This window comes from Acinonyx jubatus, chromosome D1, assembly GCF_027475565.1.
Source record: "Acinonyx jubatus isolate Ajub_Pintada_27869175 chromosome D1, VMU_Ajub_asm_v1.0, whole genome shotgun sequence".
Classification (NCBI taxonomy): domain Eukaryota; kingdom Metazoa; phylum Chordata; class Mammalia; order Carnivora; family Felidae; genus Acinonyx; species Acinonyx jubatus.
In genome coordinates, this window is record NC_069390.1 from 27,740,390 (window position 1) to 27,760,389 (window position 20,000).

At 34.2% G+C, this 20,000-nt stretch overlaps 1 protein-coding gene across 2 annotated transcripts in view; it reads left to right on the forward strand.

Moving 5' to 3' along the window:
• Positions 1 to 20,000, forward strand: part of CSTF3 (cleavage stimulation factor subunit 3) — a 72,038-nt gene that overhangs the window by 7,720 nt on the left and 44,318 nt on the right. Inside the window, exons 2-3 of one of the 2 annotated variants that reach the window (XM_053203323.1) lie at positions 7,184 to 7,503; positions 12,721 to 12,820. Coding sequence is in view for 1 of the 2 variants with exons in the window: in XM_015081146.3 (XP_014936632.1) it covers positions 7,184 to 7,285; positions 7,408 to 7,503 (198 nt within the window). In the remaining variant the exon portion in view is untranslated. The remainder of the gene's footprint in view (positions 1 to 7,183; positions 7,504 to 12,720; positions 12,821 to 20,000) is intronic. The other variant, XM_015081146.3, reaches the window with a different exon arrangement.

Genomic DNA, 20,000 nt, shown 5'->3' on the forward strand with positions numbered 1-20,000 from the left:
GATAATGTCTTCTATTCAGCCAGACATTAAAGAATCACAAAAACATAAAACTGCCATTATTTCCACTAATTATTTTTTTGTTTTGGAAAATATTTTTAAATAAAATTGTTTTATTTTAAAGTGAATTAACAAATTTTTTCCATTTTAATTTTTAATGATAATATTGATATAACCCACACGTAAAAATTTTTTCTTTGGCTCTTCGATTTTTAAGAATGCAAACTAAGGCTTTACAAAAAGTTTGAGGACCATTGAAAGTGCATGGTGTCTTGTCAAGTTCTCTTTCTCTGGGTTAGCTTCACATGACAAACAAAAGGTTAAGCATGGAAAGTGAAAACACTCACCTAACAGGAGAACATTTTTGTAAATCTGGTATCTAATAAGGGATTTGTAGCTATAATATACAAAAGACTCTTGAAATTCAACAATAAAAAGATAGCCCAGTTAAAAATGGGCAAAGAATCTGGGTAGGCCAATAAGGCAAATGGGCAGTAAGAACATCAAAAAATGCTGAACTTGGTTCACCATCAGAGAAATGTATATCAAAACCACCATGAGTTACCACTTCATACCCAGTAGGATGGTTATAATCATCAAAAGACAACTGTTGGTGAGGTTGTGGAGAAATTGGAACCCTCATACACTGTTGGTGGGAATGTAAAATGGTTCAGTCACTTTGGAAAACAGTCTGACAGTTCTTCAAAATGTTAAAAATAGAATTCCCATATAACCTAACAATATTACCTGTAGGAGTATGCGTGTGTGTGTGCGCGCACACGCGCGCGTGTATATACATGTATCTCTAAGAATAACAAAACACAAAATGAACTCTACTCAAAGTTGGAAACAATCCGGGGCACCTGGGTGGCTCAGTTGGTAAACTGTCCGACCCTTGGTTTTGGTTCAGGTCATGATCTCATGGTTCATGGGATCGAACCCTGCTGTCAGTGCAGAACCTGCTTGGGATTCTCTCTCCTTCTCTCTGCCCTTCACTCATACGGGCTCTTTCAAAATAAATAAACCTAAAAAAATCCTTCTATATTAATTTTTTTAAATGTTTATTTACTTTTGAGAGAGAGAGAAAACGAATGGGGGAAGGGGTAGAGAGAGAGGGAGACAGAATTCAAAGCAGGCTCCAAGCTCTGAGCAGTCAGCACAGAGCCCGAAACAGGGCTCGAATGCACAAACCGCAAGATCATGACCTGAGCTGAATCAGATGCTTAACCGATTGAACCACCCAGGCGCCCCCGCAAAATATTTTTTTTAATTGGAAACAATCCAAATGGCCATCACTGATAAACAGAATGTGGGATTATCCATACAATGAAATATTTGGCATTGGAGAGGAAAGTACTGATACGTGATAAAACACGAACTTTGAAAACACTCAAAATGCAAGTCAGAAACACGTTATGTAATCTCATTCACATGAAGTACACGCACATTTATGGAGACTGAAAATAGTTTGGTGGTTGCTTAGGACTAGGGGATTGGGAAATTGTAATGACTAATGGGTATGGTTCTTGTTGGGTGATAAAATATTTTAAAAAACTTATTGTGAATTGTATACATTAAATGAGTGAATTATATATGATTATGTCTCCAAAAAGCCATTATTAAAGAAAATTTTAAGATTGAACACATAATGGATTTACCCTGCCTTCAGACTTTTAGCCAGTTGTAAATTGGTTACTGTTGTAACCAAAGAAAATAAGTTGTTAATTTTAGCAGTATGCTACTGCTAGAAAAACAGTTCATAGAACAGATGCTAGAGACAGTTCTTGAGTAACATCTTGTCCCTATACAAAAAAATATATCATCTAGTTCATAATTTTTCTGGGTTTTGTACCCATTTGAAATAGTATGTGTTGGTATGTATCTCCGTATACTCCATATAATTGTGTAATTTTTCTGATTTTTAAAATTTTGCAAATCAAAGGAGTTCTCAAAGTTCTGGTATCATTGGTAATGTGCATGCCTTGGGAACTAGTCCATCTTTTGTTCTGCTTATTGGGGTTCCATCCCACTGCCCATTAACATTCTTAAAGAATGGTAATAGGATTGTAGTTTATTCCAAAGGCAAAAGCTGGATTTGTAATAGAGTTTCTTATAGTAATAAATTTGGGGGCCATGTAACTATGGGACACCTGTTCTTTTGCTACACTAAGCAAGCTGAGTTCTGAACTCATTCCATTACAAGTGAGCACTGGAAACTTGTCCTAAGTTTTCTTAAAGTGACCTATTCCTTTGGGCAAAAGATTTAGGAAATAGTAACACAATTCCATTCCTTGTGGAGGTCCAGTCTCCTTGTGGATAGTAGAAAACTGTTCAATTTTCCTTTGCCGTATGGAAATATGCCCAGGCCAGAGAACAAAAATATTGTGCCATTGGCCAACTAACTGGTTCATGATGATGAATGACTTTTTATTGTAGGAATTAAATGTGGCCCAAAGTACTAGAAGTCCAATGCGCTATCCATTGCGCAAAACTACTAGACTATATTCTTGGCTATTTTCGGTAGCTTTCTTGTTAATTAATATAGTTGATTGAGAATTATCTATGTAAATTATTTTATGAACATTTAACTGCATCCTTGGCAAGAGGAAAATATTTAGGGGTGTAACAGAGTCTGAAAAGAGCTGAGCTATGGTTCTGTCAGATTCTAACTAGACTTTGGGTAGATTCATGTAGTTTATATTTCTTGTTATGAAATGGGGTTATTACTTAACAAAGAATGATTAATGCTTTACATTGTAGATGCTCAAAAACTTTTTTACATCTGATCTCCAACATCATTTGCATCGGTTCTTAGTCCATTGTAACCCCATCCCCCAGGTGTCTGGATAGAATTGTAGGGATTCTATGAAGTTGTATGGAAAACTCTTTGTTTTTACTACTGTCTAACTGAAATTGAGCCTTTCCTTATGAATGTAGGCAAGATACCTTTACATTAGCAGTGTTAGCAACAGCTGTAATTGGACATAAATATTCCAAATATTGTTGCCCTTATCATTAGACTGACTGCTAGATCTTATTTAATGTGTTGTGTCTGTTATTGTGTAAAACTTTGTTTAAAAATATTTCAGTAATTATATTTCAATGTAGTTGGTTTCCTTTGAGGTATCTGTTTATTTTGTGTATTTAAGAACATTATTCTTAGAGGGGCGCCTGGCTGGCTCAGTCTGTAGAGGAAACAACTTCTGATGTTGTGCATTCAAGCCCCATGTTGGGTGTAGTACCTACTTTGGGGGGGGGGGAAAAGAACACTTATGAGAAAGAGCCCACAGGCTTCACTAGACTGTAAGAAAGTTCTGGGGTACTACAAAGGGTTATGAAACCCTCAGAGAGCTGTGGTTTCAACTGAGACTGCACATTAGAACCATCTGGGGAGTTTTTTTAAATTAGTGATTAAAAAAAATTTTTTTAAGTAAAATAAAAGTAGTGATGGTCCAGGCCAGTTCCTAGGGATTCTGATTTAATTGATCTAGAGTGTGGGGCTTGAGCATCTTTTTAAAATCCTCTTTCACCCAGGTGGTTCTAATGTGCTGCCAGGGTTGAGGATCACTAAGGGAATGGCTTGTTTTATTTAGCAGGGAGACATTTATGCTTTTTGCTGCAATTTTGGTGGTTGAGTATTAGACACTGTTTCCTGAGTTTTCTCTGCTGTTTTACAGATTGTGATATACATTATCTAATTTGGTTGGTTAATTTTCAGATCATGATATGCCTTCCCATCAGATTGCTTTGAAACCCTAATTGTTAGTGTTGATTTAACTAAAACTGGTATTGGTTAGTTGTTTTTTACTTGCTGATTTAAAGTACTTGTATCAGATTTACTTCTTATTTTATCATTAACACTTTATTATAGTTGGTATCTTCCAAACTAAGATCCTAGTTTTATTTTATTTTTACGTTTATTTATTTTGAGAGAGTGAGTCCATGTGAGTGGGGGAGGGGTAGAGAGAGAGAGAGAGAGAGAGAGAGAGAGAGAGAGAGAATCCCAAGCAGGCTCCCTCTGTCAGCGCATAGCCTGAAGCAAGCTGAAATCAAGAGTTAGCCGCTTAACTGAGTCACCCAGGTGCCCCACTCCTAGTTTTCTTTTAAGATAGTTTTTTAATTTTTTTTTCAAGAAGTAAATAAATCTTTTGAAAGTAAAAGTCTTTATTTGTTGTATCTCAAGTGTCCTGTCAACAATGTGTGGCACATATTAAGCACTGAGCAAATACTTTTAAGGTGAATAGTAAAAATTTAAACAGTAGAAGAGTATATACATTGTGAAGTAAGTGTGTGTGTGTGTCTCTCCCCAGCTCACCTCCAATTTTTTTTGACGCAGTATTATGGTAATAGTTCCATGTTACTATCTATAGACTTGTCTTGCTCTGTTCTTTTTAGTGATTGCAAATTCCTATATTTAGCCAGTTGTTGTATACATGATTATTTAAATTACTTCTAGTTTTATATAACAGCAAACAGCCAAGTACTTGACTCTTTATTTAGTACACATCTTTGGGCATGTGTGCAGTAGAAGTTGCCAGGAGTGGAATTCAGGGTCAGACATTCATGTTAAATTTTGATCAGATTACTTGCCCCTGCCAACAATGTGAGAATGTCTGTTTTTATATACCCTTGCCAGTGCAATGTTGATTGTAAAACACTTTGGTCTCTGTCTTACGGTTTACATTGGTATTTCTTTTGAGTGTTTAAAGGTCATTGTTAACTTCTCTTTCTGGGAACTGTTTCAGTACTTTGCCCATTTTCTTTCTGAGCTGCTGGTCTTTTATTGACTGTACGTTAATAAATTTAGTACTATGCCAAATAATAAGTTGGGATGTTTTTTAGGTTAGTCTTTTGACTTTGTAATACTTTTTCATGCACAAATTTACACTGAATTAAGTTTACTCTTCAAAGGCTTCTAAAAAGCTTTTTCTTTTTTTTTAACATTCATTTTTGAGAGAGAGAGCGCGCGCGCGCGCGAGCGAGCATGAGCAGGGGAGGGGCAGAGGGAGAGGGAGACACAGAATCCGCAGCAGGCTCTAGGCTCTGAGCTGTCAGCACATAGCCCCATGTGGGGCTCAACCTCAAGAGATTCAAGAAGATCTGAATCTTGATCTGAATCATGATCCGAGATCATGATCTGAGCCGAAGTCGGACGCTCAACTGACTGAGCCACCCAGGCGCCCCGGAAAAGTTTTTTCTATGCACAGATACATTTCAGTTATTTTTTCCTCTAGTTCTTTTTTTGTTGTGTTTAAATCTTTGATCTATCTGAAATTTACTTTGGTAGAAAGGATAAAATAGTAATTCAACTTTATTTTGATAAAGTTGACTGCAGTTATTCTAACACTGTACATTAAATAATTACCATTCTGATTTAAAATATCACCTTTGTTTGTTCATTTTCCATATATCATTCTCTTTCTTAATCATCTTGAACCAGTGATTGGTTTGTCACCATTACCAAACTTGCCTTGTCATTTTGTGTTATAACATATGGTTGGAGCCAGTAGTCCTCTTCATTAAATTTTTCCAGTTTTAGCTTCTTAAGCTGGCCTGCTTATGAAGCTCTTGTATATTAGTAAAACATCATAATTTTGATATAAATTTACATTAATCTTTTAAAACATGTTTTTCTTTCTAAATAATTTATTCCAAAGAAGAGAGTATTATTTCTCCTTGGTAATTTTGTTTTCTAAACTCATAATTTAAAGTGTTTTTTCCCAACTGGAGTTTTGACAGTAATTTTCTATGAGATATTAATTGCCACTGAAGAAAGGAAAAAAGAAAGCTCTTAGCGGCAGTGTTTCCCTGTCTATCTCGAACATTATTGTGTTTTGCCATATTACAGATTTCAAGAAGTCCTGCAAAAAGACAAAACTTTTATAGGTTAACATGTATCTGACTTATTTGAATATCAGTTTCTTTTTGTGGCACATAGTAGTATTCAGAACAACAATTTGAGAAGTAGTTGTATTTTTGCTTCAGGTGCTAGCTACTATTTTAGGCATTAATTTTTTTAAGATTATATTTCTATAATAAAAATAAAACTACCACCCATCACCCACACATGACCACTAGACATTTTAGTACAGTCTTATAAATCTCTTATTGCAAGTTTCTTTTATAGTTTTAGTGATGCTGTATAAATCATTTGTGAGTCCTGTTTTTAAAATCTTTACATCAAAATAAAATTTCCAGGGGCACCTGGGTGACTCACTTGGTTGAATGCCTGCTCCTTGATTTTGACTCACATCGTGATCCCAGGGGCATGTATTGAGCCTTGTATCAGGCTCCATGCTGAATGTGGAGCCTGCTTAAGATTCTCTTTCTCCCTCTCTCCTTCTCCCTCCCCTGCTCCGCCCTTCCGGCTCTCTGTCTCTGTCTCTCTCTCAACTAAAAAAATAAAATTTCCATGTCATTTCATGCTTTTCCTTTTTGTGGCTCAGGATGAATGCTCTATAGCAGTGTTTCTCAAAGTTGGTCCACAGACCCCAGGGATTCCTAAGACTTTCAGAGGTTCATTCTGTGAGTTTGTACTGTTTCATAATAAATCTAAGACATTTTTGCCCTATCACTCTTAATCTCTCATGAGAGTACAGTGGAATTTTTACATGTGCTATCACAACAGATAGAATGCAGAAGCAGATATAAAAATCCAGCTACATTTAAAACAATTGGACATTAAGTAGATTTGCAAATACATAATACAAGGGTATTGACTGAATTTTTAAATTTATTTTTCTTAGAAGTATTTGTTAACATGCAAATAATTTTATTATTTGTACGTGAATAAATATTTAACATTTTTCCATTTTAATTTCTAATATAGTAAATATTGAAATAATCACATAAACAAAATGCTCTTTGGTATACCAGGTAATTTTTAAGAGTATAAAAGGGGTCCGTCTTAAGACCACAGAGTTTGAGAACGGCTGCTGTGTAATATTTGATGTGAAAAATGGGTTTAAATTTTAAAATGTTTTTTAAAAGTATGTGATCATTAGATTTTGTTTTTATGCAGGTGACTTATGATAGCATAATATAGATTATAGAAAATGCAGGCCTCTTTTTGTAAGAGGACATTTTTATGCTTTTATATTAGAGACTGATAATCTTGTGCTTGGATTAATTTAGGCATGAAATTTTTAAAACAGTAACATCAGTTTGTTATTTTTCTTTCCCCCAGGCAGCTGAGTATGTCCCAGAGAAGGTGAAGAAAGCTGAAAAGAAATTAGAAGAGAATCCATATGACCTTGACGCTTGGAGCATTCTCATTCGAGAGGCACAGGTTTAGTGATATAGGATTACATTTCCTTCTCTATGGGTCCAATCACACTACTTGGTTCTGCAGTAAATAATATTTTCATAATCCTAACATTGTAAATGCTGTTTATTGGTTTTCAATTTTAGAATCAACCTATAGACAAAGCACGGAAGACTTATGAACGCCTTGTTGCCCAGTTCCCCAGTTCTGGCAGATTCTGGAAACTATACATTGAAGCAGAGGTTAATATTTTATTTTATTTTTTCTTATATAGCATCTGATGGGAATTGCAGCATACACTAGTGTGATAGAAAACAAGTTAGGAACATAGATAGCACAACTAGGACAAGGAGGATTTAAATGTCTCTTGCCTTTATTTTGTAAAATAGGTATGAAGGAGTAATTAAAGTGAATTTTTGAAATTTGGGTCTTTACAAGCTGATGATTGTTGCATTTTGGAGTTGCAACAACATTAAAACAGTTTCAATGGTATTGGAGTGCTTTAGCCTTTTATTTACTTGTCATGTGTCAATTTATTGCCTCCTGTGTCATTTATTTAGAACTCATTTTTCTTTTTATTCCTACTTACAAACTAATATGAATGGTACTATGAGAAAATATGGAAATGTTAACTTAGTTTTATAGGGTATATTGAGTGGTGAAACATGTAGGTGAAAAATTATTTCAGGTTTTAATTTTGTGAAAATGCATGGTTTGTCAATAAATGTAAGCACTTCAGTAATTTAAAGTTTTTTAAGGGGATAAAGTTTCCATTATTTGGGAATAAGCTAATGTGATTCAAATTTGTGTAATCATAATTCACCCAGTGATACTTTGATTTTTTTTTTCCTTGCTTTCTAACTGTCTTGAAATTTTAAGTCAGGCACGTTTATTTTAAAGAGTAAGGGCCTCATTCTTGATTATGATTAGAAGGGAAATGTTCATTTTTGACAACTGAGGTTAGCAGTCAAGATGATAATAAAGCATTAATGTATCGATAACAATAGCACCAAGTAATCCTCTTTCAGATTATAAATTAATGGGATGGAAGGGGTGAGATGGGAATAATTGATATCCACATTATGCTGAAAATTCTATCCATTTCTTTTTATAATTTATAATACTAAGAAGTATTCTTATTTTGAATGTTATAAATTCTCAACATAATCAAATACACTGCAGCCTCATCTTAACGTTCTCCATGATAACTGAAATTTGATGATCTATGGGTCTGTTTTGGACCTGTTTAAAGGGCTTTGGTCATCAGCAGTACTAAACAGAATTTAACACGACACAGTGTCACCTGTGATGTGTTCCTCATAATGGACCCAACCAATAGCCAGTTTAAATTGAGGCTACAGTGTACTTACTGTATTTGTGCTATGGTTTATAGTATATTACTTTGGGGTGAGGGGAGATTACTGGACAATAACAGGAACATTGTGTGTGTGTATTAAATTTTTTGTGTGTGGTTGTGTATGTGGTATGTGTGTTTGTATGTGTGAGAGAGATTGTACCTTACATGGAGTTTGGTTGTGGTTTTGGCCCAAGACTTTAAGGTTTCATCAGTTACCCTTTGGGACCATTTCTTTCCTTAATATATTTAATCATCAGAGTAGACTGACATGGAATTCACCAGGTGAGTGAATAGGCCTGTCTGAAGTGTGCTGAACCCAGTGCTGCTTTGTAATAACTCATTAAATCAAGGAACCTTGGATCACCTGTACTTGGTCTACATTCCGGTTTGATTTTACAAACACATTAACTTATATGCAAACTCATCAGACATGAACATAATTGATGCATAGTAGTTTTTATATAATGAAGTAGTACTTTAGTTTTAGAAAGTTCTCAAATATTCAGGTATTTGTGCATTTTATTGTAAGTTAAACTGAAACTGGCAGATACTCCATTCTGTAGGAACTGAATGAGTCTGTTTCTCCCATTTCCTAACTAAAGATACAAAATGCATTATAAAAAAGAATTCTAAGACGGACCAGATGTTCTTTCAAGGCTGAAATTGTCTAAATAATAGGCTCATTTCATTTAATATTTCAGAGCTGCTAGCAGTTGCCCGATTTATTTAATTGGTAAGATTTGCAGTTATTTCACACACATACACACACATAAATATAAATGTATGTATAAAACATCTTTTGAGAAAAAATGGTAAAGAATATATATATATATATATGTGTGTTTTGTAAAATTTACATTTTTGGTTTAGGAATTAAAATGTTAAAATTGCTGATTTAGAAATGCATACCCGGAGCTGTGTTTTTCTCTTTTCCTGATTTGCTCTTTATTTTTTTATTTTCACATTTTGTACTTTGTTTAGCCTGTAAGAGGCTAAAGTTTTCTTTGGTCATTTCACCCAGTGTGGCCTTTAATATTTCTGGAGGAGACATAACCTCTTTATAATACATTAAAATCTGAAGTAATAATTAGAATGTCTTTAAAGGTAATACTAACAGTGTTTACATAACATTTTGTATGCACTCTCAAGAAAATAAAGTTTTTTTAATACATTTGTTGTAACTCAGTACTTCATGGCGGGAAAATTATGTTTTGTTTATTTATGGTCAGTTAAACCAATGTGTGTGAGTCCAAATACATTTAGTACTTTTCTAATGAAAATACATACATCATTAATAACAACAGATAATTTGCTTCCCCAGAGAAAGTTGTAAGTCCTACTAAGAACAAGTAGCAAAAACGAGTTTTTTGGTTTTGGGGTTTTTTGTTTTTTGTTTTTGTTTTTTTGCTTTTAAATTTGAAACATAAGTTGCAAATGAGAGCATAATATAAATAATTTTTAGGAAAGGAGTTAGTGACACTAATCTGATATTTTCAGTATTTGCAAGTATATCAGCTTTTCTCATATCAGTGGCATTTATAATACCTAGCTACTTGTGTAAAATTTGAGCTTTATTGAACTATCATCCTTAATTCATTACCCACTTTTAATTTTTTGCTAAAGCATAGAAATTGTTGGATATAAAATTCTCTTGTTCTAATGAAAGGGCACTTAGAACCAATATCTGTGTACTTGTTATAATTATATAATTTCAAAATTAAGCCAGATTACTTGAGTGTTGTACATATTAATTCTATAGAAACACCAGAGGTTAAGTGGGATACCCAGTCAAAGCCTCAGTGCTCTGCAAATACCCACTTTTTAGGGTGGTTAAAAGGGTTACTAAATACCACAAAACTGAGAAAATTTATAGTTTTGCCATATTCTTTAAGTTGTTTTTCCCTTTGTGGTTTCTGTAGCTATTCATATAGCTAGGTAATCAATGTGACAGCACATAAGCTACAATATTTTACTGTTAGGAGTAATTTGTTTTGAATTAGGCCACATTCATAAGAAATTTTTCTACAAAAGGATGATGGTTTTTATTGGTAGCTGAAGGAGAAATGAAGAAGGTAATGCTGCTGGTAATAGCAACAATGTATCTTGCTATCTGTGAAAGCTGTAATTCTTTAATAAAAGTATATAGAGAATTGATGGCTTTTTATTTTAAAAGATTTTAAAAACATGAATCCTTATTAAAATGGGTTGTAAAGTATACATTTCAGTTTTTCAAAATAACCTTTCTACTTGGGAAAAATGACTCTTAAAAAATACCTTTCTTCTTGGAGAATGGAAGTGAACTCAGGATGGAACATGAATGACCTAAATTGAAATAAACTTCTCCACTGTCGATACTGTTTTAATATCTCTAAGTAGCAATTCAAACTACTGTTGTTATAATGTTTTGTATATTTTGAGCAATGTGATTTTTTTAAATGCAGATAAAATTATTGCATTATCATATAAATTATTTCTTTTCTATACTTCAACTTGCAGTCTCTTTTTAAAAACATCTGTACTCTTTTCTTATAGATCTGCTCTTTTCCTGTTTGTAATAAATGTTGGTCCATGTCTGTGTGATTATTCAGATTGTACTCTAAAATGCAACATGCTCTTTATAGTTTCTTAAATGCATGTATAAATGTAGTGTAGGGGTATAAAAGAAAACAGGACTGATTTGCAAACACAGAACTGAGTAATCAGATATCTGAAAGTGCTTTGAATAATTACATACTATTTTTTAAACCAAAGGAAATATTTGTGTGTTTATGATTATAAGTAGTAAACTTCTATTTCAGGTTTTACTGAAATACCGTATTCTGTCCATATTCCCTTCCATTATTGTAGCATAGATGTTTAGGTTTTGTCAGTGATACTAACTTGATCTATACATTTTTTTTCCTTGAGGCCTTTTCTCTTCACCCAGGCATTGTATAATAAAACTATTTTGCAAAAGGACATAGCTAATTTAGATAAAATTTCTTTTTAAAAAAATCTTATTTTCTATTCTTTGTCTTTAGATAATTTAGTATTTTATGTGAAATGTAGTGATTTATTTTCAAGCAAAACCTTGTACTAATCAGCCTAATTGCCTGTATATTTATATTTCTCCACTTTATAAAGGAAAATTATAATCTTTGCAGTCACTGATACACAAATTAAAAAAATAATGGTCCTCTTTTTCCTTTGCGAAGACTCAGATTTTTAAGATAGCTTCTTCATATTCTACTTCATTGCGTGTAATAAGATTTATGGTATATTCTGAAAATGTGGAAAAGGCATCTCTGACCAGATTTTAATAAAAAAGTACACACGTTCTCAAATTTATTATGGAACAAAAAGGGCTATTTGATCATGTAGTTTTAAGTTTCCCTGTGGGTAATGCTCTAGCCTAAGTTTCTTGGGCATTTATGGAATAACAATACTTAATATTATAATACCTAATATTTAGTGGTTTGTTTGTTTTTTTAAATCATGGGGCATTGTAATCAGTAAGGTCTTAGGGGATTATTTTGGTATATGACCCACTTCCCCTATTCTGGGAGGTATTAGTTATGCTCCAATATGGCATCCATGAATAAACACAAACACATAAGCCCTTCATAATATTATGAAGTGAAACCTCCATACTGGAAATAATCTTAACAGAAAAGCCTTTTGAGGGTGCTCTGCATTTTTGGTTCTAACTTGAGCATAAAGGAACCAGGTGGCAATTAATTGACTTTCTCTTTAAAAAACAAAGAAATCTTAAATTGTAAGGCTCAGTTTTTTTCTAATGGGTTCATTGTTATTTATTTTGTTTAGTGTGTTCTTTCTACTTGCAAACAGCTGTTCCTTTTTGAATGAGTCTGATTCAAGGCACTTCCAAGAAATGAAGATGTCTAAAGTATACTGATGATGTCTATTAAAAGCTGTATTTCGAGATGTGGACAAGAATGCATTTTTCTTCCTGTAAATAATTTTCTTTTGAACTAATTATTACTAAACAGTTTTGCTCTCAGCAACTTTGGAGTGGAAAACAGTTGGTTAATATGGTGGTGTAGTGGTTAATATGATGGTGTGGTACATTGAAGTCTATAAATTTTTTCCCCCACATATTCAGAATCCACAGCAGTTCCAACAAAATTGTGAATATTTGCTTTGAATACAACTTGTTGAGAAACTAAACGGCTTTTCTAAGGCTCAGGGAAGCATAACATGGGGTAAGTTTTACCATTTTGTATGCTAGGAGACCCCTCCCCCCCAAAGAAAAATTTTCTATTTGGTAATGTTAAGTGATAGTTCTAAAAACAAAAATGTAATGTCAAGGACAGGATTGACATGTGGTTTTGGAATAATACTTCAAAATGTAATAAGGCCAGTATAACTGTCCCAAAAGCTGTTTTTAAGCTTTCTAGTACATTTATTTATGTGATCCTGCATTATGACATTTTTTAAAATACAAAATTTTAGCTCTAGCATATACAGATAACATTATTGTAAGTCTTTGTCTACATATTTCTATGTGGGAAAGTCTTTTTTCTCTTCTGGTTGTGTGGAGATATAAATGACCTATAACACTGCATAAGTTTAAGGTGTGCAATATATCAATTTGATAAATGTATATACTGTGAAATGATACCCACAATGTTTAGTTAACATCCATCACCTCACACAGTGATAAGGAAAAAGGTCTTTTATGGTGACATTTTCTTTTAACTTTTTCATGTTGAATTTTAATGTTTGTTTATTTTTGAGAGAGAGACACAGAGCATGAGTGGAGGAGGGCCAGAGAGAGAGGGAGACACAGAATCTGAAGCAGACTCCAGGCTCTGAGCTATCAGCACAGAGCCCGATGTGGGGCTGGAACTCACAAACCGTGAGGTCATGACCTGAGTCAAAGTCGGATGCTCAACCGACTGAGCCACCCAGGCGCCCCTTTCATGTTGAATTTTAAGAAAACAGAGTGTTGAGCATTTTGCCATGATGGTTTCCTTGAAATTCAACAACTGAATATACAAGTATTGTATATTTATTTTTTAAGTATTATTTTGAGAGTATGAGTAGGGGAGGAGTTGAGACAGGGAAAGAATCCCAAGCAGGCCCTGCACTGTCAACGCAGAGCCCAACATAGGGCTTGAACTCAACCATGAGATCATGACCTGAGCTAAAATCAAGAGTCAGATGCTTAAATGACTGAGCCACCCAGGCACCCCTCCTAGTGCTGTATATTTAAACCCAAAGAGGACCTTAAGTTTAAGTTTTTTTTTTTTTTTTTTGGTTTAGTTTGAGAGAGAGCATAAGTGGGTTGGGGACAGAGAGAGAGGGAGACAGAGAATCCTAAGCAGGCTCTGCACTGTAAGTGCAGAGTCCAGAGTGGAGCTCAAACTCACAATCATGAGATCATGGCCTGAGCTGACACCAAGAGTTGGACACTTAACTGACTGAGCCACCTAGGCGCCCCAAGGATATTAAGTTTGAATCTGAAATTCAGAGTGGAAAGGTGAATTAATTTAGCCACTTCATATGTGAGTGATGTAAAGCAAGATATTATCCCTTAGAATCAAAGTTTAAATTTTTCTTTAATGTTTAGTTTTGAGAGAGAGGAAGACACAATCCAAAGCAGCCTCCAGGCTCTGAGCTGTCAGCACGGAGCCCGACGCGGGGCTCAAAACCACACAGACTGCAAGATTATGACCTGAGGTGAAGTCAGGCACACCCCCCCCCCTTTTTTTAATTTTTTAATTTATTTTTTTAATTTTTATTTTTAGAAACTATAGTGCTATGGGATCACCTGGGAAGCTTTTAAAACCTGCAAGCTTGGCAATTAGCATACCATTAATGCTGACTCCATCTCTGCAGAATGGGCACATGGAAACTTACTGTTCAGTGTTTCTGGCAACTAGTTTTAGAGTTGAGGCTTTAAAAGACAATAAAGGAGTCTTGTTGCTGAGTATATTTCATATCTCACAGAATACTACCTTTATTTGCCTGGATTATGAAGTTATTAGTCTCCTGGCTTTTTTGACTACACTGTGATAGATCACTCAATATATAATCAATCTGGAAGTAATCTTAGAAGCATGCATTGTGTACTTAGTAGTATTCCTAACAGTGTGGTGACTGTTTCTTAGATCTGCAGTCAGGATAATGGTAGTGTTATTGAACATTGACAGTTTTTTAGTTGCTGACTTAATTCCTGGGTTTGAAACCCAATTTTCTAGCCCTGGAAACTTAAAAAACAAAAAACAATGTAATTACTTAAGTAGCAGCAAATAAGAGTGTCATGTATTCAGGAAGGACCACTTAAACTGGAAAATATGGCTTAAAATTACTGCACCTTTTTGATAACTAACCCTTAACTCCTTTTATTTTAAATGTTTATTTTTGAGACGGAGAGAAGAGTGTGAGCTGGGGAGGGGCAGAGAGAGAGGGAGACCGAGGACCCCAAATGGGCTCTGCTCTGACAGCAGAGAGCCCAGTGCAGGGCTTCAGCTCAAGATCTGTGAGATTGTGACCTGAGCCAAACTCATGCTTGCCTGACTGAGCCACCCAGGTGCCCCACCCTTAACTCTTGAGAGTCTTTAAACATGAATACCACATCTTCTTTTCAGATTATTAGCCAACCATCCATTCATTTAGTTAGCGCTTGAATATATGTAAGTACTACTCATTCTTTTGGGAGATGGGAGATGATGGAGTGTTTTAACAAAGAACCAGTCATTATTCCTAGCTATTTCTGTAGTCAGGTTTCTGAATTTTTCACCCCACAGAGGAGTGCAGTGTTTCTCAACCATTTTTAACTCTTGTTTCCTTATTTTAAAAAAATGTCTCCCTTAGTGTGTTTTGATAGCTTTTAAATCAAATACAGCTTTTAACAAATGGTGATTTTAGTATTTCTGGTTGATACCTGTCCTTAGGAGAGTTGACTTATTTCCATCTGATAGTTGAGAATTTTGGCAGCAGTGATATTCGTAGAAGAACTGGAGTATATCTAAATTTCATAAAACTTAAATGTCAAAAACAACATTACCTTAATGAAATACCTTGTGAAAATGTACACTGTCATAGGAGGGAGCTTACAAGTATTTGGGGAGATTGTCAACAAAAAACTTTGTTTCCTGCACTGTACATTTATGGTGGGGGGTGGGGGGAATTGTAGAGGAAGAGAATCCTAAACAGGTTCCATACTTACAGGACAAAGCCTGATGCGGGGCTTGAACCCACTAACCATGAGATAATGGGGTCCAGATGCTTAACCAACTGAGCCACCTAAGCACCCCAATTTTATCTTTTAAAGCTTTGTTTATTTCTGTACCCAACGTGGGGCTTGAACTAATGACTCCAAGATCAAGAGTCACATGCTCTCCTGACTGAGCCAGCCATCTGCCCCTGTACATTTAATCCCCTCATCTACCATTATTATTACTATTATTAATCCTTTAACTTGTTTAATAAGTGAATTTTGAGGTTTTGTGGTTCTCTTAATTAGGATATGTTAGTAGATGAGAAATGCTTAAAACATCACTATTTAGATTATTTAGAGTTGAAGATTCAGATTGTATGCCAACCACTGGGGACCACATGGTTTATAATCTGCTTTGTTATGGGTTGAATAGCAAGTTAGAGCTTTTATGGGTAATAAAATGACATTTTTGCATTTTTAAAAAATGTTTTAAACTTAGAGTTGCAAGAACAATGCAAAGAATTTATATATGCTTTACCCTGATTGGCCAGCTTTTAAGATTTCACATACGCTTTATCAATTCTATATTTTCCTGAACCATAGGAGATTGGGTTGCATACATCACAACCTTTATACTTTGGTGTATTTTTTTTTCCATTTAATTTTTTTAATTTAAATTTCAGTTTAACATACAGTTTCAGTGTATTTTCAGTGTATTATAGCAGTTTTCTTCTAAATTAGTAGTATCTAATCCAAAGTTGTACATAGTTGCCATTCCTCTTTAGCCTCCTTTGATGTTGAACAGTTCCTCAGCTTTAAGTTTGATATTTCCTCATTCAGGAAATATACATATTAGCTGAAAAGCTGCAAATGATGTGTGTGTTCTCACTGTCTCATCCAGAGGCACATGATGTTTATTTACCCCTTATTGGTGATGTCATTGGTGCCCATTTTCTCCACTGTGTAGTCACTATTACTGCTTTCATAATTAATAAAACAATGAGATACTTTGCAACTGTAAAAATCCTATTTCTCATTAAATAGTTACCCACTTCATTTTGAAATTGTTAACAATTCTTGCAGGAATCATTGATTTTTTTTTGACATTACCTAGTTTTTTTGGTATGTTTATCGTTGAGTGTTGTAAATATGTACTCTATATTGATGACTCAAACTTCAAGCCTCTTTGTATTTGAAAATTACTGGAAAGTAGTAGCTTTTCTTTCCTTCCACATTTTAAACAGGTTAGTAGTAAGGGTTGTTAGAAAGGTGATGATTTATACGATTTCAGTGGTTTATGATAGGAGCAAGTTTTCCAGATCGTATACTCTATTAGTAATGCCTTTAAATTCTATCATAAATCACATAGGGGAAAGATAACATTTCCTTGACTCATTAGGTTTATAGAAACTTAACTAGTTCTATATTTTTATAAGAACTGCTGGAGACCATAGGAAATGAGTATCTTTTATTGATTTATTAGCTGGCCAAATGGCAAATTATTTCAAATAATTTTATATTTAAAAAAAATCATTAGGTCTTTGGCTTTAAAACAGGTTGGAAAGTAAGGGGGAAAATCATCTAGATAAATACTGTATTTGCAAATGCTGTATCTTTAAAGTACTTAAATAATTTCGTTGCTGCCTGAGGCACAAATTAGAAAGTTACCACTTTAAAGGAAATAATTTCTCTACTAGCAATTAAACATTGCTTACACCATGGTAGTGGTATTTTCCTAAAAGCAGGCTGTTTGATTAAATTTGAATTTCCTGAGTTAACAGAAAGTGAGATTTATAATTAAAGAACAGACATTCCAAGTCCAAAGAATTTATTTATATAAGTGTCTGTGATATCCTTTTAATAGCGGAAAGGGGGTTATTTGCCATGTTTCTCAACAGCAGAATTCTTTTACTGCAGCAGTAGCATCAGTTTTTGATTAGTGCAGAAAAGATATATTTGAAGAATTGGTAGTTTCTTGAAAGAAATGCAGGAAATCTGCAGATTATAAAGGGTAGTATGGAGGAATAGGAATGGCCCAGAATTTGAAATCTGGTGACCTAGGATTTTATACTTTAAGCTCTTCTATTGAATTCCTGTCATCTTAGGCAACCCATTTTTGTTTTTTAGTTTCTTTAAGTAGATTCCATTCCCAAGAGGGGGCTTGAACTCATACCCTGACATCAAGAGTCAACTGACCCAGCCAGGCACCTCCCTGCTTTTCAAATGTTTATTATGAAAATTTTGAAACTGAAAAGTTGAAAGAATAGCATGAATATTATAGTAAATACCTATATACCTTCTTCCTTGACTGAATGTTATGTTTTGCCATACATGCTTTATCTTTCTCTTGTTTATTGTGGTTATGTAGGACAATATATAACCATTATACTGAAAAGGAACCTTGGTGTTCTAATATAATTTAATATGCAGCTCATGTTTACATTTTGCAACTGTCCCAGATTCATTGTTACTAAAATTCTCCATTTCTATGATGGATGAGATCATTTGAATTTTATGCCCCTATGGTCCTTTTTCTGCTGTGCTTTGCGTTTTAAGTAAAATTTTAGATTTTATATTATTTCTCACTCTTATCCCTTCCTCACGTGAATAGGAAAAACTAATGTGAATCCAAGTGTTGTTTCCAGTAATCTGTATATAAATGGAAAAGTCCCATTAACCATTCCGGACAAGAATTGTCTTTAGAACTGTTGTAATTTTTAAAAAAATATGTTTATTATGTTTTATGTTTATTACTATGTTTATTATTATTTTGTTTATGTTTGTTTATTTTATGTTTTTATATTATTTATGTTTATTATGTTTATTTATTTTTAGAGAGAGAGAGCGAGCGTGAATAGAGGAGGGGCAGAGAGAGAGGGAGACAAAGAATCTGAAGGCTCCAGGCTTGGAGCTGTCAGCACAGAGCCCAACATGGGGCTCCAACTCAGGAACTGTGAGATCATGACCTAAGCCAAAGTCAGATGCTCAACTGACTGAGCCACCCAGGGGCCCCCAGAACTGTTTAATGTTAAGGAGTAGGTGGGAATTTTTTTATTTTTTACCACGAAGAGGCAACTTTAAAAAAAAATTTTTTTTAAATATTTATTTTTGAGAGAGACAGAACACAAGCGGGGCTGGGGCAGAGAGGGAGACACAGAATCTAAAGCAGGCTGCAGGCTTTAAGCTGTCAGCACAGAGCCCAACGCAGGGCTCGAACCCACAAGCCGTGAGATCATGACCTGAGCTGAAGTCGTACGCTTAACCGACTGAGCCACCCAGGTGCCCCAAGAGGCAACTTATTTTAAGTTTAAATACATTTGCAGTAACTTAAAGATTATAGTCTGAAATATGCATGGAATTGAATTGAGTTCTTAAAGTAAGCAAATGTTTTTTCAATTATGTTACATTTTCATTGTAGATCTACAAAAACTAAATTTTATGGAAAACAATATTCTGTATGGACACTATGTAAAGGAAAAAAGTAAATGAGGAAGATATTTTATAGGTAAAAGATTTTTCTTAAAATTTTTAGAAGGAAAAAGTTCAGGTTACATTTTAAAAATCCGTTGTTGATTTTCAGTTGTATCTTGTTGATAATTTTTCCTTCGATATTCTGATTATTGGCCCCAACGAGAATAGCTCAGATTTATGGGTCCTTTAACATATTCTGGTACTGTGTTCAATACTTTATATGGGATATCTGATTAATCACAGTTTACCTTTTGAGGTAGGTATGTATTCTTCCTTTTTTTTCAGATGGTCAGCTTTACTGAGATTGAGGATCAACAAAATTAATGTTTAAGTAAGTGGAAAAGGGGCTTACAGTCAAGTATTCTAATTCCTGGTTCTGGGCTCCTAGTCCCTTGAAAAAAATAGATAATGTATAGCCACTCAGAACCACATACAGTTGTTAGAAATGTTTTTGAAGAAGCATGGTACAATAGCTTCCATGAAGCCTAAATCCAGCTTCATCTTACAATTTGTAAAATCTTACTTTGTTGTTTGTTACTCTTCACAGTGTAAAAAAAAATTAGCAATACATATTTGGGTCTAATTTCAAATAGCAGAAAGGACTTCTGAACACAGCAAATCTTAGTAATTCTGGACTTTTTAATTTATAAGAACTCATTCTTTAAAACTTTATATTCAACATTAATATGAGAACAATACGTTTTACCTTCTAGTTCCTATTGAGCAATTGTGAGTTTTATTAGGAT